We start from the raw sequence: 27,699 nt of genomic DNA, 5'->3' as shown, positions 1-27,699 counted from the left end.
CTCTTGCAGTTTAAATCTAGATTAAAGACCCATCTCTTTAACCTAGCTTACACATAACATACTAATATGCTTTTAATATCCAAATCCATTAAAGGATTTTTAGGCTGCATTAATTAGGTAAACCGGAACTGGGAACACTTCCCATAACACCCGATGTGCTTGCTACATCATTAGAAGAATGGCATCTACGCTAATATTAGTCTGTTTCTCTCTTATTCCAAGGTCACCTTAGCCACCAGATCCAGTCTGTATCCAGATCAGAGGGTCACTGCAGTCGTCTGGATCCAGTACGTTTCCAGATCAGATTGTGGATCAGCACCTAGAAAGGACTTCTACTGCCCTGAAAGACAGCGGAGACCAGGACAACTAGAGCCCTAGATACAGATCCCCTGTAAAGACCTTGTCTCAGACGACCACCAGGACAAGACCACAAGAAACACATGATTCTTCTGCACAATCTGACTTTGCTGCAGCCTGGAATTGAACTACTGGTTTCATCTGGTCAGAGGAGAACTGAACCCCCAACTGAGCCTGGTTGCTCCCAAGGTTTTTTTCTCCATTCTGTCACCGATGGAGATTCGGTTCCTTGCCGCTGTCGCCTCTGGCTTGCTTAGTTTGGGACACTTCATCTACAGCGATTTCGTTGACTTGATTGCAAATAAATGCACAGACACTATTTAAACTGAACAGAGATGACATAACTGAATTCAATGATGAACTGCCTTTAACTATCATTTTGCATTATTGACACACTGTTTTCCTAATGAATGTTGTTCAGTTGCTTTGACGCAATGTATTTTGTTTAAAGTGCTATATAAATAAAGGTGACTTGACTTGACTTGAGTGTGCCATCAACACCTGCTAACAACTTTAACTTACTTAAACAGCTTAGAGAATAAGACATTGAAAAAAAAAGAGATCCAACACAACGTAAAGCTATCATACATATTGCCTAAATGTTTTTTTAGAGTTGTTCACACGAGTGAATATTAAAATGAACATTTTGTTCTAAGTTAGAGTGTGGTCATATCTTGATTGACATATCTGACCATGCTTGTTTGCATGTGTTGTTCAAGACGTGCCTGTATTTGTCCTCCTGTGCTCATGTAGCTATCAGAATGACATTTTTTGGGGGAAATTTTCTGTTCCTCCTTTATCTTCATTGGCAATGTAGAGGCAAAAATCTGTTATGCTGGAACACTGATGAATTTGGAGATCACACGTCTTTATACCTTAGCTTGTATTTTCCTGCAAAAGGTAAGACTATTTCATCCAAACAGTAAATGATCAACCATTTTTGAAAACAAAACTTATTTTGATGATGGAAAAGGTGATGGTGTTTAAGATGCCTAAAGCAGCCATATTGCATCATATCAAAATCAAACAACCTCAAGGTTGCCTGAATTGTTACATAAAGGCTTGCATTAAAAGCAACATAACAACGGCTGTTTTCAAGTGTCTTAGATGCAGTTCAACTCATTTTAATTGTATAATCATGCTCATGGATATTTGTCATGGTGAACATTTATTGTTTTTGAATGAGATTTTGAATAACAGAGTCTAGGCCTAAATGGCAAAACAACACACAAATATATTATGGATTGATGAGGAAAAAACCCCCACTAAAAATAAGGGTTTGTTTGTACCCAAAAACTGCAAATATTACAATAGCTATTAAAATATACATTTATAGATGCTAGATTCCATAAGGCCCAGGCAATAAATAAATAAATAACAAATAAATAAAGAAAATAAATACAATAAAATGGGCCACATTTCATTAAAACTAAAACTTAGGGGAAAAAGGCCTTCACACACTAGAGACGTGCGTTTTATAGTGAGCTCTAGGTTAAAAGTATTGTTTGTATAACCAGTTCCTTCTGTTTAGCAAGCTGGATAGACTATTAGAGGCTATTTTCAGTAAAACCTTGTGAATAGATAAGTTACTGTAGTAATCTGGTGATGCAAACCATGTAAAATACTGCACAACAGGTTCTTTAAATGATTACAAACATAAACTTGATGAAAAATAACATGACATAAAGGAACACTTGAATATAATGTAACGTTCTACATGGACAGCAAAGGACAAATGTTTAAAAAGTGATTTGGACAATAACAAATAAAATAAAACATAGGCATAAAAATTATGTCAGTATCATAAAAGTGGTGCTGTAATTTTCCCACAATGCATTGCTTGATAAGCCAATAAGCACAATCGACAAAAGTGAGCCATATATTCAGTCATTCAGTAATAAATCAAAACATTTATATGAAAGAAAAACAATCTAATGGATGTCTCCTAGAGTAATGTTTGCTATGCATGACAACCTTAATATTTTGATTAATTTGATTGTACAAGTTTAGCTTCCTGTGAGTATTTTTTTTAGCATTTATTCTTAATTTATATAACTTTTGAATTGTCTTGTTTTCAGCTTGCAGCAGCCACACGTCATTTTTTTTATATCAAAATGCATAAATAATTATCAGTGTAATGAAACACAAACATTCTTGCCACAGTACGGTCAGTGGTTTTCAATCCTGGTCCGGTGAGCCACAGCACTGCACATATCCTATGTCTCTGTTATCTGACACAGTTCAGTTCATGGAGCTGATGATCTGAATCAGGTGAGACATATAAAATGTGAAAGGTGGTGGGTCGACAGGAAAGCCACTATGATGATTTTTACTCTTAAATCAGATTGCAAGAATTCCGAAATGGAGTGCTGGTGGAATTTATTTGTTTTAATTTTTTTTTTTTTTTTTCAGTCACACATGATTTATTTTGTTGCCTTAAAGTCATGAATATATGGCCCAGTGTCATGATGCAGGCATATTTAACTCGCACCAATTACTTTATATTTTTTTCTGCCATTGAAATACTGTGACCTCAGCTACATGTGAATGGCACCTTTTTCCATGACACAAACAAGCTGTACACACACATATATAAGTCTTTGTTTCACTACATAACTAAAATAAAAGTTGAAGTTTTTCTTTTTGTAATACTTAATTATAGAAAATAAAGGTTTAGTGGTGATTTTTTTTTTCTTCAATGCATCTTTCACACAGCTATAGGATCTTGGATGACCATGACAGCTGTCAGTCTGCTCTGCAGGTCGTGTTTCGGCGAGAGGAGCAGTGCGGGGTTAGTTCTGCTGCCCTCCAGCGCGTCCAGAACAACTGATCCAGTGGCCAGAGGGTGCTGTAAGCCCAGAAACGGAGCGTCCTCAGTCTCGCTCTCTGAGCTGCTGCTCTCGGAGTTACTGCCGCTGACTGGCTCCAGCACCGCTGCAGGACCCATCTGGCCACTCGGCTGAGTTCTCGAGCTACAGGGGCCGACAGTGGGGCTGTGAGGGGGGGACGATGGGGCGGATGCTGCAGCTGTGCTTTGGTACTGCTGTGCACTCTCATACTCCTCGTGCTCCACAATGTGCAGAGGGCTGGTCGGAGGGCTGGGCAGCTCCAGGCCGTGATTGTAGTGAGCGGAGTTGCGGAGATTATGGCCTGACTTCTGGCCCTGGTTCAGACCGGATTTGTCACGCAGGAACAGCAAGGGGTGCTCCTCCTCCCCCGAGGGACTCATTGCCATGGAAGGAAAGGAGGTTGCCAGGCTGGACAGAGGAGCCGACATCTCGGAGGGAGGCGAGGAGGGCGTCACTGGAGAGAGAAACCCCACGGGGGACAGACGGCTGGGGGTAGTCATGGCTGAAACATACCTTGGGGAAGAAACACAGACTCACTTTAAAATATCTATTGTGACTGCTGTACAACTGTCATCTGCATACTACATCTCGTTTAAAAAAAGTTACATTATAAAATTAACAGCTATACTTTGTGAGGCATACTCCAATTTCATTCTTACTTAATGATGGATGCTTTTCTGAAATCCTCAATGGCTATGTTTACATGCAATCAAATAATCCATTAATAAACTGACTGATGGCTCAATCAGATTGAACGGGTGGTGTAGACCTTTTCTAATCTGATCCAGAGGACATGTAAACACTTGACACAATAGTTTTGGAGAGGCTGCAATAAAACTCATCATATATCAGTGATATGACAGCTCCTCTTCTGAAACATAGACATTACAAGTTACTAAGACTTCAGGCATACCTTGTTTTCTGTATTCCACTTAATTCAACTCATCAGACTGCTTTATGATTACTTTAAACTTAAACCTGTTTATTACGTTGATTTAAATAAGATTATCTTGATTACAGAGCTGAAAGATTTTCTGAATGTATATAAACAGTAAGTTATTTTAGAAACGAAAAATGAAAAGCATTAAGAAAATAATTCAGAATAATTGATTGCTAATGTGTGAATATCTAATAATGAAATCAATGACTAAAAGTAACTATAGTCTGATTACTATTAAAGAAAAATAATACAATATGTTTGCAAATATTTAATTCTTGGAATCTGCTTACATGATCCAGAGTACATGTAATCAGTTACTTCCCAGCACTGGATACATGTGAGGGAGAGAACTTTTCAGTACGGTTTGATCACAACCTCAGCTCACATGGTAGTAAAGCAAGTGTATGCAATATAATGTGGATAGTTTTTCTTATAGTTACTCCCTAACACTGATCATTATGTATGACAGTATTCATTCAAAAACTCATAGTATTAATGAGGACGATTAATGAGTGTCATGCAGTGAGCAGTACCTCTCGCTGTAGGGGGAGCCCTGGGTTTCTCTGGAGCTCATCAGCTGATTATTGAGCTGATGGACACCTCCAGTCCCATTCAGACGCCCCCTTTGACCGGATGCACCATGCTGGCAGTTCTCCACCGATGACTTGACCAGGACTACGTGACTGTCAGAAACCAGGCTCTCTGCTTTCCCATTACTCCAGCTGAGAACCCAGAAGCAAAGCCGCTCATCATACACATCCTCTAGTCTTGTGTTGTTCATTCACAATGACTCCTAATCTTTAAACAGTGACTGTCTATTGGTTTTGGACATATTTTACCATTGTCTCCATAGACATTTCAAAGGGTCCATGTAACAGAGACATTTCTTGACTGATCTCACTTCAGTATTATAGGTGGTGCAGTACTTTAAAAGACGTTCAACAAACTATATATTATATATATATATATATATATATATATATATATATATATATATATATATATATATATATATATATATATATATATATATATAAATCATGGGAGCTAATGGTCGATCTGTCTTTTTATAAAAATCTTAAAAGAAAACGGACATCTAAGCAAGGAAGCCTATTACAGTATTTATACTACAGTATAAATATAATTATAATTACAACATGACTTCATGTAAAGCTGCTTTGCAACAGTGCTTCACAAATAAATAGAACTTGATTTCATTTGTACAATTTCTAGCTAGTAATCTTGTGTGCATGATGTTATATGGGTTTGTACTGTACCACTGGCAGGAGGAGTGAGTGACAGCAGTAGACGGATGTGATGATGAGGTGAACTCGTTTGTGGAGAGAGATGTTTCCATTTCTTTGTCCGTCACATGCACATTTTTCGGCATGCAATGCTGAAATTAGAGCAAAGTGCATTGTTGTTTTACTCTTATAGCATATTATATACTTTTATTACATTGTTTTTCTTATAGCATACTATATACTTGTGTAACATCTAAACTTAAATGCTTTTACATAATTCGATATTGGCTTTTAGGTGCATTGTGCAGTGATGATACTTACATCGACCAGCTGCAGGTTTTCGGGTGGAGGGTGGGGGTGCTGAAGACCTTTGGCCGCAGCGTTTCTCTCTCGTAAACTCTGCCGCAAACGATCATGCAGCTTTTTCCTCTGTTTCCTACATGTGCAAAACATGAAGAGCTCTTAGAAAGCAGGAGATCACATTCAACGACTATTAATAATTGATATGGCTCATTTTAGTTTTTGAGTAAAACATTAGTACAAACTAAGACATTTCAAAAAGGGAATTACTTTGTTTTGCAGTAAGCCACCACACACATGATGCCAACAACTAGAAGAGCGATGCAGATGCCTGTTATAGTCAAAACGCGTTTCTGATAGAGCTCCTCAGCTTCTGGAAGAGAGGACAGACTGATTTTGAAGCTTTCAGGTGAAACACACACACAAACACACATCACATGGATCTCAGTTACATTCTTACTTGGAATATTTCTTTTTATAATAACTATGTCAAGATATTTCCAAGTAAGAACTGAAGCTAGCACATGTTTCCAGTGATGTTTACTGCTACTAGGACACACATATGCGTACTGATTTCAGGATGTAGTTTTGTTGAGAGGGGAGGGGAAGAGACAACGGGACGTGTTAATTCAAGGTCAGTTCAGAATCATCATGTCATCTCAATTACTTGAAATGCAAACTCTGCAGGGCCGAGGCCTCTGGGATGTCTTCAACACCGCATGCGCTTCACTCATTTCATTAGCAGTTTAATCACAACATTGACAGACTGAATTTATCAAAGTCTTCAGCAAGTTGTTCTTTTTTCACATTGTTCACTTGTAAGTCTATTTTGATTCATATTTTGTGTGAAGGGTCAATAGATATGGAATGCTAAAGGCTTTAATAAAAAGTCATGAATTGGTAGTGGTGCAAACTCACAGTTTGGGAACTCAACTGAATGGCTGGAAATGGCTTTGTTTCATGCCAAAGAACCATGAAATTGTTTTCTTTCTTGTGTCTAAGTACAATTAGACATTTCTCACTCCAAAGAGTATTTGATTTGACAAAAATTCATGAATGTTTTTGTAAATTTTTGCTGCAAAAAAGATCATTTTGATCATTTTTGACTTCAAAGGGTCTTTAAGGCACATAATACTGTGTGTTCCTGTCGCAATAAACATTACTGAAGCCTGTGAGCAAACACTACCACCCATTGGATTTATATCTTAAATCTTTAAGCATGTTCTTGATGCACACAACACATTGGCAATCACTACAAACAGACATTGATAAAACACTGAGGAGAAATAGTAGAATGATAGAAAACAAGGAAGAAAGTGAGGAATGCAATGCCATGCTGAAGATAGAGGGATGCATGGATGGCAAAGCAAAGCTGAAGGGATCTAAACACAGCATAACTACTGCATTACGGCTTCTCTTCTGCACAGCTGAACTGTGTGTGAATTATTTTAGCTGCCTCTGTGTGTGTGTGTGTGTGTGTGTGTGTTTGAGAGAGAGAGCCTTACATATCTGCTTTGAATAGGAGATATCAGAGGTCTTCATGAATAATTAACAACATCCGTCCTACCATGTAGGCTAATGCCTTCCTGCACATCACATTCTTTGGAGCGGCTATCCACTTTCTTGCCTAAAACCCTAGAAACCTGCAAAGTGGCTCTGAGCAGCCATCTGAAGCCCAGTGCATTAATATAATAAAGAATAATAATGATGTCAATCTCCAATCATCTTGTTATGGCTGTTTGATCCCTTCATGAGCAAAAGGAAACCAGCTGAAGTTGAAGGAAACAGGGTCAAGCTTCTAGACCTACGAATCTGCAAACTAGGAGGAAAGAACGATTCATACCCATAAATTCAATCCCAAGATGTTCTGCCAAGGCAGACAAGGTGATGAAAAGAAAGCAAAACACAAACAGAAAACAGTTGAGCGGTGATGTCAACTCTGACTGACTGCACACAAACACCAGCTCAAACCATCTCCGCATGTACAGTACAGCATGGTACATCACACAGACACACAATGAATCATTAAATGCTTTTAGAATACATTAAGAGATATATGGATGGTTTGTCACACGTATATAGCGATGTGCATCTCTATATACAGACACTCATGGTTGGTTGTCATTATGACACAAGGACATGCACATGCAGATGTCACTGCGCTCACATCATTATAGAGACCAACCCTACACATTTCACTACGGACAAGTCAGACTCGGTTATTCATGTCATTACACCAGCACGTTTTAGATTAACATGCTGTTAAACACATGCATGTCTCGGTCACCTAAACTGTCTGTAACGTCCAGAAGAAAACCTGCTGTTGCTTGTTGGTCTAAAACCTGAGCCAGTCCAAGTTTGAGAGAAATAACACTCTCAAACTGATTCCTCTGTACATTGAGAACAGGCTCCAGAAATATCATTTGAAATAAAAAACGAGGTTCTCAGAAACGCACATAACGATTTCCAATAATAACCTCATGACTAAAAAAAGCAATGTCATGCCTAGCCATAAATACAGAATGCATAAAATGGAGTGACATTACAATAACAAAAATGTAAAGTTACCAATTCGAATAATTTTAAATCTATCACCCTTGCTTATCAATTGTTTGGCAGGAATGCTAATCTAATAATGAAGTGTTGTTAGAGGGCCAATGTTTTACTGATCTTTCCTGCATGTCGTTTCTCCACTGATAGAGGTTATACTATGAAGGACACATTAGCAATCACTATTAATAGCTGAGAATAGATTGTCTGTGCTGGTCTCCAGTAAATTTAGCTATTTTTTTAGCACTGTAGATAAATCGATGGAGATGTTCTGTCTGCTCCATTATACCTCCTTCAATATCTTATCTGATATCTCATCTGAGCAAGGTTCACAGTGTTTATAGTGTACTGATGCGTTTCGGCAGGGCTCCTTCTGATCTGCTTCAGAGATGTGTTAATGAAATAAATGATGATTACTGTGTTAGGTCATTTATATAGTTTAACAGGGCCATTCTTAGGAAAAAGTGTTTCTGTGCAGGAAACTGAACGTATTTTATAGATATGATTATTCTTATTTTATTTATGTTTACAAATATGTAATACCATATTATGTAAAATAAATGTTATACTGGGTTATTATGGCAGACTACTATGACTATTATTATAATTATTATTACTATATGAATTATGAATTTGAAAATATGTGAATTCTATACCTGTGTTATTTTAGTATTATTCATGTACTATTATAGTATTTGGTAATATATTTAATTTTTTAATATATTTTAATACGTTTTTATTTTAATATTTAAACTTTACATTTATTTGCAGATTTCTAGCATTTGTTATTTTTAATTATTAAAATATTTCTATTGAGCTTTCATTTCAAATGTAGTTTTGGTTATTAAATTACTTCAGCTTAAACTTATTTTAGTTGCAATGGAACAATTCAAATTTCCATTTAATTTTCTTTAGGCTTATTATTTTAATTTAATATTTGTATATTTTATTCTTTTTTATTGTATTACAGCTTTACAAATGGAAATAGTGTAAGTTATTTTTAAATACTTTTAATAGTAAAAGTAATAGTAATACTTTTTTTAGTAAACATTAACAACACTGTTCTAAACTAAAAAAATTCAAAAATAAAGAAAAGAAAGTACAGAAAGTTTTCAAGCACAAATGTTCACTGTTTTTTGAGAATGACCCTCAGTACATTTACAGGACATAATTATCCGTGATGTCTAGCTCACAAAACACAAACACAAAAGTCCAAGATGATGTGAAGCAGAGAAACTTGATATCCCCTAATAAACTTATGTGTCCTGAAACCCTGTCTAACCATTGTCAGCTGACTTGCATCCAACAGAACAAAACTAGATTAATAAACACGAAACATGCAAATGTAATGGAAAACATAAACAGAATCCCAAAAATAACTAGATCACTGTCTGATCTGACTAGCCGTCTGTCAGAAGCACAAAAACAAAGCAACAGGAGGTAGCGCTGACTGAGCATGCTCCAATCCAAGCAAAGACAGAAAGAAGAAATAGACGTACTGTAGAAGCTGGCCATTACGTAGTTTTGGCAGCGATCACCAGTAAACTCATTGGGGCACCTGAGAGGGAAAGACAGAAGTCACAGAGAGAAAAGAGAGGAAGACAGGAAGTGAGTTTGACACCCAAATGTCCCCCGCACACACGCGTGTCTCCGGTGTTGCCCGCTGAACCTCTCGCAAACGTTCACCTCACACTGAGGAGTGTCTCTAGTCTGAATGTTGTCAGAGAAGACAGTAGCCCATCTCAGAGCGGGACAGATGGGCGGCCTGGCAAACTCTGACAGAGACTATGTTTTGTGAACGGCGGAGGTGGCGAGGCAGCGTGGAAACAGCGTCAATGGCGTGTGTGTTTGGGGGTGAAGGGGATGTTCACTGACTGCACATACGTTTGGGGTCTATGACTCTCACAGGGTCTGTGGTTTGACAGCGGTCCCCTATGTATCCGGGAAGGCACCTGGGTTAGAAAGAGGATGAACACAGCACAACACAACATTACACAACACCACACAAACACTCAGTTAGTTAAAGGAGCTGCTGCCATCTTTTTATGTGATAGTTTCTCTGATTTTGTGCTTATCGTTTTTCTATATTTATTTGTTTGTTTTTTAATTGTGCAAAGGGCTGTTCATTCAGTCTTGATCATTCAGCTGACCGGCTGCTCTCGGATGATGATGATTGTTGTCTGATCAGATGTTCTGATGTCATTTCCAATAAAGTTCGTTTCAGGAGTTCGAAACTGCTTTCCAAAAGAAACTTTCGGCAAAAGTTTGCCCCAGCCGGTAAACACCTTCAATCTGCCATCATCGGTCCGTGGTAATTACCTAATGGGTACGTGTTCTCCACGGCTCCAACATCTTCTCCGTTTCTTGATCTCAACACCACTCTCTCCACATGACACATCATTCATGTTTGCAGGATGTTGCATGCACTGAACCTTAATACTTACTTTAGTGCAATCACATCACTACTATTGAAATTTGACTTGGCACTACATCCATGTGTCTGTTAAGAGTCACGTGGCCCCTGATGGATGGGTGAAATGGAAATCTCAGAGATCTTCTGTCCCTGAGGAGTGCTACTGTCTGTCTGCTACTGCATTTACAGTAAGGAGAGAGACAGAGAGAAGCTCCTCTTGACTGCAGTGCTTACTTATGAGAACAGAGTCCTGACTTCAGCACTCAGGTTTGTGCTTATTCACCAGATTGGACAGTAAAAGCATCAATACCCCAGAGTGAGCTGTCAGTGTCGTGAAGGCAGAAAACCTCAGCTAGCAGTATGTTGATCTCAAATGAGGAGGCAAACTCCTCACTGTTTTATGAGGCTTTATTTTAATCCAGTGTAAATTAATGTTTCAGTTCTGCTTAATGCTAGCACATCCTCCGGGTTAAATAATTAAAAGGGTCATATGATGCTGCTAAAAAGAACATTATTTGATGTAATACAATGTTTTTATGTTGTTTAAGGTTTATTATTTTCCACATACTGTACATTATTGTTTCTCCTCTGTGCCCCGCCTTCTGAAACGCATCGATTTTCACAAGGCTCATATCTCTGAAAGCAAGGTGTGCTGTGATTGGCCAGTTGTCCAGTGCATTGTGATTGGCTGAATGCCTCAAGCGTGAGGCGGAAATGTTACGCCTCTTAACATATACTGAAGCCTTGACTGGCCGGAGCGACGAGACAAAAACAAAAAACCCATTATAAACGTGATATTATCATTATTTCTAGTCGTGTTTTCTTTTGGAAGGCAAAACAAAGAAGTTTGGCTTTCTCAATGGAACAACGTTACACACTGCGGCCTTGAGTGAGCGGAGCCGGGCGGCTTGAGGACGGAGAGGCAGGTGCATTGCAAAATTTATGTATTTCCTCAGCAACCAGCACGGATCAGCTCCAGGCATGAACAAGCTTATATCGTCATCTTTTGTTAGGGCAATCAAAGTAGTTTCGCTTTAACAGTGAAAGACACAGTGTAACATGACGGCACGAGAACAACAATACTAAAACGTGCATGTGCATGAACATCTGTGCGCTGTTATGCAAATCTTCCCACATACCGATGGAGATATGTGGGGTGTGTAAGAACGAGACGTTTCAGGGGGGCAAGGACAAGTGTTAACTTTCATAAAGAATATCTCTTTGTATTTGAGACTTTAGTCTTTTAACTTCACAGATCTTCTTTATTCACCAAGAGTTTATAACACTCCAAAGAGAAAGGAATATTTTAAATCGCATCATATGACCCCTTTAAATGTTATCTACAGTCTACAAAAAACAAAACAAAGCAATAGCCAATACAATTTTTTATTTGCATTTTTATATTAAAAATGCAATAAATGTTTTATTTTTCAAAACTAAGAATATATCTCATCAACTTTTTTAGGCAGTTTTACATTAATTCCAAAAGAGCAACTATAAGAGCCTCAGAGAGGTGCTCAGAAGAGAGAGGCGGGGTCAGCGAAGCTCATTAACATTTTATGGAAAATGCTACAAAACTGCATGCTCTGAAAAGAGCTGTTTTTGACGGGGTAAAAAGGGTATTGTTTTACACTACCACAGAAATTTTTACCAAACTGTGTTACAGACTTCATTAAGACCCTAAAGAATCATATCAACTTAAAAATGGTCATCCAATGAGCCCTTTAAGTAACCGATCAGCTCAAAGGAGGGAAGAGAGACACTGCCTCCCACTGTGGCTTCAACTGCTGTTCCATTTAAAGAAAAAAATTAAACTCTTTTTAAAGTCAAACTTTGTTATATTGGCATTGTTAATTTTTGTTCAGTGGATATTTTCTCATTTAATTATTTTGAGGAAGCGCTGCCTCCCTCGTGTCCTTGGAGGAAATACCAATGTCAGAGAATCAAACCTCAACTGAACTGATGGTCACTGCAGAATGACTGTGTGATTGGCAGACTGAATCTCTCAGTGTTAAACAGGCGGGGATGAGCAGCTGTACCTGCAGAGGCGTTTGATGTTGCCGGGTGGGACCTCCAGCCTGAAGCATTCGCCGCCGTTCACGCAGTAGTTCCTCTCGCTCTCGCTGCAGCGTGTCACATGACTCGAGGTCAAGGTCGAGGTCGAGGTCGAGGGAGTGGTGCTGGTGGCCGCTGCACAGATCAACACAACACATAAGTGCACTGAGGAAGGAACCGTTTTACTGCAGAAAAATATAAACAATGAGCTATAACACTAATGCTCAAGCTGCAGCTCATGACATGCACAGTATGGGTGTCTGATCCAAATGATCTTCACAAAATATTTGACAAATATAAGTAGGAGTAGGAGAAGGCCAGCATTGGACAGGCAGGCTACTGAGACTGGAATAAATGCAGACTCATCAAATTTCACAAAGATAAAAAAAGAATTAGTGCAAAGGTATGATAATATTTCTCCACCAAACATCTACTTCATTACACGCCTACACAGAGTAAAATACAAGCAACGTTCCAATAATTATCTTTCTGTTCAAATAAAGCAACTTACAAAGCTGCACTATCATGCAATGCCATGATTTAGTTTAAAGCATGTGAGCAGTTTAAGCCGTTTCAAACTAAAACAGCTCAGGCATTCAGAAAAAACAGCATTAAATAACTCCATACCTGTAACATTTTGATAATATCTGGATATAGGAAAGCGCATCACTCCTGTGTGTCAACAACCACTGGGATGACAAAGTGTTTCCCTGAGCACTCTGGATCTACTGCCTTCCTCTGCACTTCCTCCAGCCACAGCAGTCTGCAAAGTGCCTGCTCATCAACAATTTTAACTGAGCACCTCTACACCAGCTCGCGACCTCACTGCACACGTCACATCTGGCATCGCATCTCTAATGCGTCATCAGTGCAGCATTGATAAATCAAAGTCGTCACAACCTGGCCAACCCTCTTAATTGTACTGACACCACAACTGTAGCCTACTTCAAATATTAAAAGTATATTTTTAAAAACTATACTTTTAGATATGAATAAAAGGTTGCTTATAGAGTACACTTTCATGCTTCATAACACAATTAAGTATACTTTTAATGTCACTGTGAAATGTCACCTCTTCCCTCCAGCAACCTGTTGCTCTTTTCTTACATGAAAACCCATTTCATTCAGATATAAACATCACAACAGGGAGGAAATTTTGGCTGTATTCTGTACTTTAACCATATTTAAAAGAAAATACATGTAATTGTGAAATTACATATAATATGTACACATGTCCTACTTAAGTGGGTCAAAAAAGCACTCCAAAGCTATACTATAAACTATAATATTTTTTTATAATTACTTTGTAAATGTCCAATTACTTTACTTTTTCACAAGGGGAAAAAAAAGAGAACACATTCTGGACATCAGGCCACACACACACACACACACACACACACACACACACACAGACACACTTATCCGCAATCCTTCTGGATCTGTCTCCTTTACTAGGAAGTAACTGATGACAACACAGAGTCACACACACACACACACACACACCCCCTCACATGTGCGTGCACACACACATCCACAATCCTTCTGGATCTGTCACCATTACTAGGAAGGGCCTGGTGAAAACACAGAGTCACACACACACACACACACACACACACATCCACAATCCTTCTGGATCTGTCACGATTACTAGGAAGGGCCTGGTGAAAACACAGAGTCACACACACACACACACACACACACACACACACACACACACACACACACACATTCACAATCCTTCTGGATCTGTCACCATTACTAGGAAGGGACTGATGTCATCTCAACCATGAATTCACAGGATTCCCTGCACGAATGACTGAGAACCTCCTGAAGTTAATTCATGACTTCACATACTAATGGCTCTATTTTCTGCTGTTAGGAACAAACTGATTCCACCAAGAAATATTGATAGCCAACTCTAACCACCTTCAACATCAAGTTACTCTCGTTTACAGGTATTTATATGTATGGGCTATAATGTGGCTATATCTGGCTGTCCTGACTTGTGTCAATACAGGACATGAGCCACTGAAGGTTGGGGACATTTGAGGCTGCTGGTATGAAGATGAGCAGATTAGAATAAAACTCAGCCTTCATCCTGATAGATAACTGAGTTAGTTTCGTAGATCCCAGACCCCATCAGGTGTCCACTGAAGCAGGAGACATTCTGCCTTTGAGCTCCATGTAATTCAATCTTTACCATCCGAACTGCTGATGTCCGAGACAACCAGCGCTGCATGAATAACTGACAGTGTAACAGATTGCTTTTGTCCCGTTAATCTAATTGCTGTTTTTCACTCCCATTAAACCTGCAGCATTAGAGATCAGGCACATTTTATCATCCGTCACATCACAACAACGTTCAGTGCTTTCTGAGGATGGGAAAGTGACATGTATTTGCATATGACTGACCCTCAGTGCCTGAAAGAAACGCCAGATGAAAAGACTGTAAGTAGAATGACAAGATTGAAATAGACACTATTCATGTGATGTTGGCATTTTGGCATCCTGCGCTCACATTGACGGGCATGTCGGTAAAGTGCAATTGTCAGTAAAACAGCAGGAGTACATTTCAAGGTGAGAGACATGAGCTGCTTCATTCAACTCACGTATGAGCACATCTCAATGCAACCAAAGTCTGGCGGCAAACAGAGAAGATGCCACAAATAAACATGAATGATGAGTAAAAGAGAGGAGGGAAAATCGCTTTGCTGTGTAACCTTCATGCTTGTACTTGAGTCTTTTTACATGTTAATGAACACCAACTGGAAACTCCCAGGAAAATTCCTGATGTTTAGTTGTGTGCTGAAGTGGTGTTGGCTGTTAAGGGTTCAGCTGATAGTGCGGAGTTGACACATGAATTGACTTTCCATGCATGGACAACATCAAGATTTTAGTTTAAAAATAATATGACTATTAAAAGAAAAGTGTATATCTTATCTAAGCTTTTCACCACTGTTAAACACCTTTTCACTCCCACTATTGCATTAAAAAGGCTGTTGCAGTGTGACAAATCGATATTTGAAAATACAAATATTCCTCTTAATTGTTAGGTGTTCATAAAAGCGGCATGCAGGCTAAGTCCCATGAAATGGAGTTACTGTCTGTGAGAATACTTGCAAGAGACGCACTGAGTCTTAAAATAATGCTCCCTTAAAATAGCTGTGCAGGGCCACTGCAGAGTATCCACTGCAATGCAGCAGCGCTCAGGGTCTCTTTCTCTGTGTGAGCACTTTGAGGGGTACTGCTGGATCGATTTGGTTCCATTTCATTTTTTTTTGCTAATCAGAAGAAACCAAAGACGCCAGCTCTGCACAGACACTGCATCATGCCGCTGTGCAAACATGCCATCTCTCCTGATGCAACTGCTGCACCAGCACTTCCTGTGCTGCTGATGAGGTTACTCCAGCAAGGTCCTTTAATCAAATACACAGGGTGAAAGATACCACTTCCACCTGAGTACATACATTCAAGCATACTGAATCTGAAATATACTTTTTTCTTTCAGATGGGTTTAAACCTCAGATGTAAAACACAGTGTTCCTGATGCTACTGGACAGACTGCTGACTCATACTGCAGGTTTATCAGTGACTCAGTGAGTGCTGTGTGCTCAAGGTTTGTGTCTGACATCTTAAAGCATTCTTCTCTCAAACAGTGATTTCAAAGTTATGTGATACAACATCTGCAATGTACAGTACTGCTGTTCGCTTAAAGTCCTAGAATCAGGACAGACAAATCCATGCACTAGGTCATTAGCTGAGGACATAAACTCAGTATTTAAACACAAATGAAACACAGTTAGGCTACCTGGTAACATAGTTCATGCTATTTGTCTTCTTACTGCAATTGATATAAATGGAAGCTGAAGCATTCAAGCCTCAAAAGGAAGCACTATTGTTACACTGTACCAAAATTATACATTGCATTGTTATGGAAAAGACCAAGCAACATTATGTCTGAATGACTGAATTTTCACTTTTGGGTAAAATGTCACTTTCAGTTTCCAGAAAAACCCATTTATCCTGATAGTAGATAGTAAACATACTAGAGCTCTATTTCAGAAAGGCTGGATGAATCTCTACATGACACACTGTTGCAGAGAAAGTCTAGAATAGCAAAACTGAAACTGATGTTGTTCCTTAAATGTTGGATCTGGTGTGGCAGGTTTCAGGAACTCATGACCAGGTCATACCTTGCCTCTCTCAGCGTTTACATGTTTTATTTTGCACATGCCCAGTCAACGGCTTCAGTAATGGAATGGGATTTTCTGTTTATCTGTAACCACATCAACCACATGTTTGATGTCTCACTCATCATAACCAGCAGGAAACGAATGTGTTTTCATAGCGGTCTCGTGTAATGTGCTTAAAGAGCACACCTTCGGGCAGTGCAAAATGCCAAGACATTCTTGTGCAGTGTAATGGGACTGGAAGTGTTCTCCTGTTCTAATGGACATGCATAATTAAGGGCAGTATTTAAAGATTTGACACTTCCAACATCAGAAAACCCTAGACACTTTAAATTTGAGTTTAAGTTTTTAAACAAGAACCTGACTGATGAATTTAGATGGCTGTTAAACACACCAGCTGATTACGTTTACAGATGTCAGACAGAGAAAACACAGACGTTCCTCATTTTAAACTTCATTTGCACATAATTTTAGTCTCTGATTTCTCAACAATAAGGTTGGAATTTTTTGAAAGGCAGTGTCACTTTACTAGCTAATATTTAACAAAACTCCTTATCTATGTAACCATGACCAAGGTGCCTACCTGGAAAGAGGGCTGGCTCATGTGCTCTAGACCATGATAATCTACAGGATAAATATATAGTCACCCTTGAAAACTTCCTAAAAATAGTCAGGAACATTACTACTCTCATGAATTACAACATTGCTGTGCTGTCGGCATTGGTTCAACCAGGGTAGAAAATACTGCACTTCATATAAAATAAACAGTAAAAACAACAGTTGTTAACACTGAATTCATTAGATTAAATTATTTATTTAATTAAACTACTGACTATAAATATATTTATACACTTTACAGACCCCATGTGGTATTAAAATAAGCAAACATTCTGAAATCATTCATCCATCCCGACAAATTAGTCCAGAACACGAATTAAAATGAAAATCTGTTTTCGTCTCATAAAAGAGTAGATAATCTTGCCTTCTGTTGAGGATAACAATATCTTAAAAATGAAAAATAAATGACCAGAAGGGGTAAAATCAAAATCAGAGGCAGGAAGATTAATAAAAAATGTGATATTAGATGGATTACTAATGGTGTTACTAGGTAGTGGTCAAGGAGCTCTCAGTGATTGCTGACAATTTTACGAGAAAAGAGCATCATTTTTCTATTTGAAGTCTTCCTTGTCTCCATGACCTCCAAAATCTAAAACCTGCCAAACACAGTACACTGATACTTATCTTGAGCACCAATAATGTAAAGTAGGTAAAGAGATGAGAGCAAAATATAGAGAGTGTGTGAGGTCATTCAGGATGAAAGCAAAGCAGGTGGGGAAGAGTCTGTTTTTAGTCATATGGTCAGTTAAGACCTCTGCATGCACACCACTAAGATTACGAGACAGATGGTGTAAGGAAACCCCTTTTGCCTCAAAACAATTAATCACATTGAGCAGACTGATGATGATACTGTGAAGACAGGTCATGAGAAGTCCTGTATCCTTGAAATACACTTTTGTAACCACTTTTGTTAATTGCTTCACTATTAAGACATACAGTGAAAACATTAGCTCTTAAATCACATGTGCATGAACTGGCTGGTCTAGTAGTGGATGATTTTAAATGAATAAATACATAATTATTGGAAGAATTAGGATGTTATATTGGTTGCAATGTCCATGATTCCTTGAGCCTTATAGCTACCTAAAGTAGGTCACTTTTTGGGCACAAGCTGGCACATGACAAATTCTAGGAAGAAAAACCTTCTAAGACATCTCACTTTGGCTTAAATTTGGGGCAACATTTCATATAAGGTTATCCCGTTATGCAATGAAACGTTAATCCACATTTATCTGCTGTACTGTAAGTTTACTGATATGACATAGCATGACAATTCAGTGTCTCTAGAAAAGTCCAAGACAAGAATGGGCTATATTGTGGTAACCAACTATGGTAACAAATAACCCAGTGTAACAAGACACCACATTACTGCTGATGTCTGATATACAATATGATTTATCTGAAGAGGGAAATATATCCAACACAGGCTTTTGTTACTTCATTATATAAAAAGTATATAGTCTCCTGAAAACAGAGGTCTCTTTTTCTTCTGTACTTCTCAACAGTAAAGCATATGTTTTTCTAGCTTACTTTCTGATACTAATGCAGTTACACACATCTACTCAGGATCAGTAGATACTACTCAATTAAATTCAGTAAGTCAACCAATGAGTAAAAACACATACACAATAAATTAATAAATAAATAAATGAGCTTGTGCCATATTTCCAAACTCAGTCAGTGATCATTACGTGTGTAGACACACTGAATGACACTGAGCAGGTCATTGTGCTCAGGGATGTGTGTGTGTGTGTGGGAGGTGTGTTGTTCTCTGTGGGTATTGCTCCAAACACGGCACCAGATAAAGGAGTTACAGAAATAATGTAAATAATGTAGTGTTAACTGGATGTATTGCTTTTGGATACTTGATTGCATGTTAAATGCATTTATATTAAATGCAATTAGCTGAGAGTTTTTTTCATTTTGACATTGTTTCCCACATAGGCAGGACACTTCCAAATTATTTATGGTTAACTAAAATATTAATGTAATTTCTGCTGAAATCTATTGAAACATGTGTCATGTATTTAAATGTATTTGTAATGAATTATTTGTTATTTTTAGGGGGTGTAGGAATATCACACAGGTGTCCAGTGAACATTTTCCACAAAGACTTCACAAACAGTGAAAAGAGACTTTTTTTATCATTTCAAACTAAATAAACATTTCTTTTCTTTCTAATATGTTTTTTGTGTGTGAAATGTTTTCTTTGTAAAGTGTAGGAAGTGTATCTTAAAGTGTAAATATTTTATTGTCACTGTATAATAAGAGGGATAAATGAAGTGTCATGTAAAGCATATGAAGGACACACATCAAAGTTCATCAAGCATGATGGGAGGTTTTTGTCTATACTCAGAAGTCGGCTCATTAGCATTCAAAATATGCTGCTGACTCTCAGAAGAGCAAGAACACACAGAAAGATGCGTGTTAAGTGGACGGCTGGGAAATCAGCCGCTGCTGGGAGGGGGATGTTATTTCCACACAATCTCCAGAGCAGACAGACACACAAACAGACAACACTGTCACATGCATCTCACTCTTTGGCACAATATGTACATGGCCAGGAAACTAAATGTGTTTGTGAGTGCCCGGCGTTAATGAGACTCTGAAGGTGATCATTAGGAAAACCCAGCTCAGCTCTCCACAGACACACACTGATCCACAGATGCAGCAGATGAGGTGGGACAGTCAGACTGGACACACACACTCATTTCTAAAATCTCACTGTAAGCAAGCACTATTTCTCCTCCAAGAAATGTATTTTTTCTGGATAATATGCAATGAAATAAACAGTGGCCATCACGTCAGTCGCTGATGGCGTAGTGTTTCCTGTTTCCTGTCTCGCTGACCTTGTCCATGTGCATTGTAATATAAGACTGATGTGCATCTCACCAATATCATTATGCAGCAGAGACTCAAGGGACGTCTGTTCTCAGGAGTGTATCATATATTCGCTTTACCCACAATGCCTTTGGCATTCCATTCAAACCCTGTTACCTTCCACCAAACAAGGTCATGAAAAGACACGTGCGATATTTGCATATTCATAATGTTTCAGGAAAAGTCCTGCAATCAATCCAGGGCCTGCAGAAGGCCAAATAACACATAGACAGATTTATTTTCCTCTGCGATACTAAAGGCGTCACAAGACACTGAGAAACTAAATGATGTGCATTGAGAAACACACATGATGTAGCTGCACTGTGAGAGCCACTATCAAACGTCTCACTATCACTCAGACTGTTGTTACTAGTACTGATCTAATGTTCAAGACATCAAGCATGATTTTACCAAACTTTCACCTAAAATCTATAGCAAGGACATTTTTTGAGGCAGAAGCGGTTGACTTAAATGACTTTTAAATGAGTCTCTGGATCGAACATGTTGGCCATTCAAGGATTCTGTTCAGAACGGCATCATTACCTTACTCATAACTGCCAGATGTCACTTCATTCAAGCATAATTAAATCAGAGATGTTTGCCTCAGCTGGTCTCTCTCCATTATAATAATGAATTCATCAAACCCATGGCTCCATTTCACAATCATATCTCCATACACTGTTTGGATTTATATTTGGGTTTAGTGTAATATGCATTTCCTTGATTAACATAACTTTACCTTCATGTAAGGATGAATTCAACACAGCTCCTCTAAGACAATGCAACGTGTCTAATGAAGAAAAAGAACCCATTTTGGGGATTGAAACCCATTTTGGCATGTCCTTGGTGTCGTTTGAGTCTTGCAGAAACTTTATGAGCTTCATTAACATTTCAAACCATGTGGATATGGCCCTCATGGGACAGGAAACACCTAAGAGACGGCTAATAAAAGATGATGTATGCTTACATGCTGCATGCTATTATAACACATTAGCAATGTTTTTGTGTGCACATGTAAAAAGTAATAAAGTTCTCTTAGATCCAGTCATGGTAATATGCATAATTTTGGTTTTATGAATTCAATGATAAAGGTAGGATATCTGTTATGCATGTGATTATGTAAAATGGATCCTCGAAATCATTTAAGAAGCACTCTGACACTGCATCTGAAGGCAGAGCATGAACCTAATTACACTTAATTACAATGAACAAAAGCTGCAGGAGAACAGACCATATTATGAAATGTAAAAGCTTTGCAAAAAGAAGCTTCTTTTGACTCATTTTCCATAAGTAATAAATCATCTACAATGAGTTTTTAGATTCTGATGGTAATGGTATGAACATATGAAATGTGTCTGTGACATCATGAGAAAGACATTTTAAAAGGTTGGTGAGACGTGCAGCACTGATCGATAAAGCCATCAGTTCAGAAGTCCAGGGGAAGTTATTTATACATTATTTAATGAGTTTACAGTGCTGTGCATTTATGAGCAGCATGTTTTATGGGATAGATACCTATGGCTTAAGTGTGTTTACTATCATGTACTTAGCGCTACGCACCATTTAACTGCCTGTTCGCATAAGCTAGCCTTCTCATGAATCCTATATCACAGAAGAGCACAGATTTAGTGTTTGTAAACCGTTATGAAGGCTACACCTGGATTTCCTTACATTTAATAAAAAAGATGAAGAATCCAGTCCACAAAGAAGTGACAGAGGAGATTTAATCTTATCTGAACACTAATCTTCCACAGTCAAAGAAACGTGCAACTATAATTCTGTTACAACAAAGGACATCAATATATCCAGCACTGTAACTTTAGTCCCACTGAAATATTGCAGTAAGATATGAGTCAGGTCTTTCATGCAAGCCTTCTCAAAATATATACAAGATCTAAGATAGTTCCTCTGCCTACCTATAATACACATCAGTAGGGAACTCTAATGTTAAACTTAAGGTTGAACTGTCTCTTAGCTCAAGGACACAAGCAGACTGATGAAGCTATGAGGCCAGTCACTTGCAGTCACTTGCTTGAAGCTCCACAAAAAAAGATTTACTCTCAAGTTCTTTAGAGAATCATCCCTTTATTGGTGTTTTGAAGAACTCAGATACCACCACACTGATCTATAAACCTTTAAAGAAACACCAAGAACTTAAATAATCTCCAAAGAAACATTTAGCAACTTAAGATGCACATACAATACATAACTCACAATAATACTAACAGAGTGAGGCAGCAGCTAGGGCTGCACGATCTATCAAAATTACTGAAACATTGTTAGTCAGCTGATCTGCTGTCTGTTATTGATTTAGGCTGAAATTTCTGCATTCCCATTTCAGGCCTGGACAATTGATCACAGTGCACACAGTGGGAGGGTCTTTGAGCTTCCCAGCAGAACTTGATTCAAGCAAAGTGTTCATCTGCAGCTAAATGGGTGCCGTGGATAAGTGAGGTTATGGAGATCGAGTCATTGAAGAGCTCTGGCTGTGGTCATGGTGCCCACCACATCCGGTCTGAGCACAAATGAAGTCTGGTCAGAATAATCTTAATTTTCAATGAACGAAGCTATAAGGGACATATGTACAGTGCCTTCAGTGACTTGGACTGGGCTGTACATTGAAGAAGTAATGCGTCCAGCTGACACACACACACACAACAAATTTCACAAGTTCATTAAATATATAGTAGTCCTGCACAGCTCTGTTTTCATTCACATCACAATAAATGTGATGTTCAGCCTGACTAGGGTGAGTTCTCTATTAAAAATATTTCTCTGCTGAAATAAATCAATATCTGCACGATAATGACCTCTGACCAGTCCCGGTTCTATGGTGGTGCTAGATTTCAAACAAAATCAGAAGCACCCTCAGTTAAAGCCTAATCAATGGCATTTTATTGCAGATATGGCAAACTATACAGTGCATTATTATATGTGCTTAGAAGATCGATTTCTGTTTCAGTGTGTTTTTGCAGCATTGAGCAATGTAGCCAATCACAGATTTCTTGAATCAGAGGCGTTTAAGTTAGAATCCACAGTTTGTTTGTTTTTTTAGTTATTGTGTTCAGCATAAATCATCTCATTACAGGGCTGTAGATTATGCTGGGGTCGGCTCACATTGAGGTTTTCAAAAGCCAGTCTGAATAAATATAGATTTAAATTCAGAACGACAGGATAATTATCTGATGTTTTATTCTGACCCAGAATAAAGCGAGATTAACTTCACGGAGCGTTTCATACTCGAAGCCGGAGGGTGCTCTCGCTCAGAAAGTCATGCAAGGAAATTCCTAAAATGAACAACAGCATCCAGCTATTCTGTATGAAAACCGTTGTTTTCACAGAAAAACTGAAAATTTTGGAAAAATTAAGATTTGACAATATATGTTCGTTTTCAACATATTTCAATGTATGTTTTCAAGTCATCTCCAGCAGGTAATAAATAAAGTATATGAACAATGCAGTGCTAATTGACATAGGATTTATCACAGTATAGAAACTATTCTGCATTATTGTGTTATAAAAAAGTGTAATATATAAAAAAAATCATTATTATTTGTTATTGTCCAGCATTGTTATTAAATAAATGCCAATTAAAAGCTAGAAATTAGAGAAGAATTAAAGTTGCCTCTACACTACCAGTCAAGCTTTTTAATGTCTCTTCTGTTCACCAAGCCTGCATTTATTTGATCCAAAGTACAGCGAAACAGTAACATTTTGAAATATTTTTACTTGGCTATTTAAAATAACTGTTTTCTATTTGAAACCATTTTAAAATGTAATTTATTGTGATTTCAAAACTGTATTTTTAACATCATTACTCCAGTCACACAATCCTTCAGAAATCATTCTGTTATTCTGACTTGCTGACCAAAAAACATTTATTAATATTATTATTATGTTGAAAACAGCGAAGTATAATTTTTTTCAGGTTTCTTTGAGGATTAGAAAATTCTGAAAAAAGTATGAATTTCTATAATGTATTTTCAAAAAAAAAAAAAAAAATTACATTGACTCTAAGCTTTTGAATGGTATAGTGTATAATGTTACAAAAGCTATTTATTTCACATAAATGCTGATCTTTGGATCTTACTTTTCAAAAACTGCTGACTGGTGATTTGATTCTGGAGTCGGGCCTGCAATCTGACCTGCAGATACATGTGCCGCATCATTATTAGACTGACTTAAGGAAACTAAAAGTGTCAGAGATACAAGAAGAAACAGGAGAGAAAAAAGGGAGGGAGATCCGAGATCCGAGAGTGGATGTCTGGCAGTCCTCCAGCAGTTATAACTCAAGCTCTCAAAGTCACAGTAGAAAGCAGATAATATTACTGATGATCATCTTTCTCTTGAAGGGTATCGGCTAGTCTTTGTGGAGACTCTGACCTTGAAATGGAGCAGAGGCAATAGGAAGTGTCCTCCTCTCACTGCAGCAATGCTGCATTATCATGCACTTTTGTGCCGTGACTGGGGTTTGATATAACTCGTGTGGGCAGGTAACCGGTAGTAGTGTTTAGATTTGACACAATAATCGTCAAGTAGCTTCAAAGGTCATCTGCGTCACTACCAACGCACCAACGCTTAGTCAGTGGAGTGTGCTGCACAACTGACAAGATGCAACACGTCTACTTTGAACAAAAGCACTCACATCCGGTTCTTACCTCACTATGAAGCATTGCCTAAATGTATAAACAATTAATGTTCTTTGATCCTGTATGAATGGACAAATGATACTGACAGGGGTTTACATAATTATTTTGATCATTCACTGCAGAGACCTATTTTGAGCTGTAACTAGACCTGGACCTAAAATTTTCATATGCAATCCCAAAGTGCCTCTATGACATGAACACAGATTGTACTTACAGGTCACTGGAACAATATCATTAGATTCCAGAGTTTGTGATGGATACTGGTTTGCAGTGCCGTTCTGGAGGGGTTTGAAGGTGCTCTTGGGGCTGGGTGGAGACACAGAGTTTGTGTGGACAGTCACTGCTGCAGTGGGTGTAAAAACTGGCACCTTCGATGAGTGCACCTCAAAGGTTTTGGCTGTAGACTCCCCTTCCACAAAGACCTTGGACTGTCCGGGGAAAGACACAGTTGTCGGAGTGACTGTGGAAGGTGTATTGTGAGTGAAGTCTGAATATATTATAGGATCCTGTCCGATGCGCTTGAGATCAAGGTGGGTCGGTGGCTCGTATTCAAAGATCTTGTCCACAAAGACCCACTTGAGGCCGGCGGTGCAGAGGGCCAGACTTAGCAAGCAGGCTAGGATGGGCAGGATGCAGATTTTTTCTGAGCGGATGCAGTTACTCACACGCTCCAGCTCGAGACACACGCAGCATGCGGCCACAGGCACGCATCCCAGAGGAGCACGCTCAGAGCTATCGCTTCCCCCCGCCACGTCCTCCTCCGCTTCCTCGGGCGACTCTTTCGTGGCGACCTCAGACAAGTCATCCGAAGGAGCCTCTTGAGATTCTGGTCTGGCAGAGACGTCCTCCGCCGCTTCTGACTTCATCTCTCTCCCTCGTTCTGTCTCTCAGAAGCAGCAGCACAGTCCTCCTCTAATGCTGCGGCAGGCATGCTGCCTCATAAAGTGTTCTTTCCATTATCAGATCACCAGCCAGGGGGAAGGGACTCGGACACGATGCTCAACTGCCTAACCTCGTTAATCAAGAGCAAGATGAAGACTTCCGTGGTTCTAATTTCTGTCACCCAGGTTTGTTCTCATGGTCTCCAACAGAGCATGAAGAAAAACACAGGCAGAAGTCTACAAATAAGGCATATGCTGTGGATGCAGGCGTGTGAGGGTGGATCCCGTCTCAGAGAGTCCCGGAGAGAGCAGCACTCACCTGGGGGCAGGGCTGGAGGAGGGGGCTGCAGCTCATGCTTTCACACTCTTGCTGCTGCTGAAAATGACTGAATCATCCAAAAGCAGCTGGTGCTTGTCCGATCAAAGCGCCGACTCTATGGAGCGGTCAGTAAAGACTTGAGCACAGAACCAAACGGAAGGATGAGTAGATGGGAGTGAGGAGTGAGAACACACACCCCATCTTTTACCCCTCCTCTTTCTCCCTGTTCTTCTATCTATCACACCAAACACAGGTTCTGTCTCTCGCTGTGTATGTCGTCTCGATCCGTCCACAATATGAACATTGAGCAGAGAGTCAGGGAAGTCTGCGCTTGATCCAATTAGGAAGAACAGCAGCGAATGAGACAGTCTCTCTCTCTCTCTCTCTCTCTTATTGATTCTGCTGTGGACGAGGATAGAGTTGTATCACACATAGTGATGGGCTGTTTCTTAGGAGAATATGCTACTACTGTTTCTATTAGTGGTCGAGTTAGTGTTTTTTTTTCTCCCAAAGGCTTATAACCGTTACTGACATCTAGAGTGAGTGATGGCAGATATTAACATTAGTTAATATATATGCAATGGTAGTTGATGCATAATGTGTCCACAAACATTTTTTTTTAGATTACATATTTAAAATTTATATGAAAGTGAAAAATTTGAAAAAAAAGAGAAAAAAAAGATTTTCATTTTTTTTCATTTTTAATGATAACTTGTTTTTTTAATAGTAGCATTGTCATTCAACAAATTCACTTTTAAAATTACAATATTCTAAGTACAGTACCTATTATAATATGATCCCATAAAAATGGCAGGCATAATAATTATACAATAATTCACACACTGCTGTTTAAAATAGTTTCAGGTGAAATATATCACCTCAAAGGACACTTCCCAGTCATACTGTATTTCATATCATATTACAAACCAATGATACTTGAGGTATCTTGCTGAAACTTTTCACAAAATATGTTTTTAATTAAAAAAAAATGTATATAGGCATGTATGCATTTTAAAAGATTATTGGTAGATACACAAGGAATTACCAAAGTTATTATATTTTAAATATGATCTTTTCTCAAAAAGGCTTTGGTGCTGCTGATAATAAATGAGAATAAAATATGAATGGAAATGTTTCATGAGTCTTTCAAAGCATCATTCAATCAAATGCCTGTTTTTAAATCACAGAGCTGAATTTTAAAGGCTAAATTGATTTGTTTAAGTAATGTAGGTATACATCCAGTCTGCTCTGTATTGTTGTATAATCACATTTGTCTGTACATGCTGTAGGAACGCTGACTCAGGGGCCGAGAGATCGCAGGCGGACCAGGACCCCCATCACGGACCAATAAATACTGCATGAGGAAAAGACTCCACAGGGAATACTGCAGCCACACCGGAAATCAGCGTGCTTTAATATAATGAGATGTATTCTTTAAACGTCAATTGTGCTAA

The 27,699-nt window shown here is 38.6% G+C and overlaps 1 protein-coding gene across 9 annotated transcripts in view; it reads right to left on the bottom strand.

Moving 5' to 3' along the window:
* Nucleotides 1–1,513: 1,513 nt before the first annotated feature.
* LOC113053972 (pro-neuregulin-1, membrane-bound isoform-like) overlaps nucleotides 1,514–27,699 on the bottom strand; it is a 137,773-nt gene continuing 111,587 nt past the window's right edge. For 2 of the 9 annotated variants that reach the window (XM_026219137.1, XM_026219143.1), the window contains exons 4-11: nucleotides 12,693–12,843; nucleotides 9,740–9,798; nucleotides 7,534–7,557; nucleotides 5,961–6,063; nucleotides 5,712–5,826; nucleotides 5,424–5,542; nucleotides 4,680–4,868; nucleotides 1,514–3,719 (exon numbers count right to left, since the gene is read on the bottom strand). In XM_026219137.1, the coding sequence (XP_026074922.1) occupies nucleotides 3,065–3,719; nucleotides 4,680–4,868; nucleotides 5,424–5,542; nucleotides 5,712–5,826; nucleotides 5,961–6,063; nucleotides 7,534–7,557; nucleotides 9,740–9,798; nucleotides 12,693–12,843 (1,415 nt within the window). In that variant the 3' untranslated portion in view covers nucleotides 1,514–3,064. Of the gene's footprint in view, nucleotides 3,720–4,679; nucleotides 4,869–5,423; nucleotides 5,543–5,711; nucleotides 5,827–5,960; nucleotides 6,064–7,533; nucleotides 7,558–9,739; nucleotides 9,799–10,124; nucleotides 10,193–12,692; nucleotides 12,844–25,259; nucleotides 26,687–27,699 lie in introns of those variants that run through there. The other 7 variants (XM_026219138.1, XM_026219144.1, XM_026219141.1 and 4 more) reach the window with 6 other exon arrangements.

This window comes from Carassius auratus, chromosome 35, assembly GCF_003368295.1.
Source record: "Carassius auratus strain Wakin chromosome 35, ASM336829v1, whole genome shotgun sequence".
NCBI lineage: Eukaryota > Metazoa > Chordata > Actinopteri > Cypriniformes > Cyprinidae > Carassius > Carassius auratus.
The sequence above is the reverse complement of the archived record's forward strand: the minus strand, read 5'-3'. Positions and strand labels throughout refer to the sequence as shown.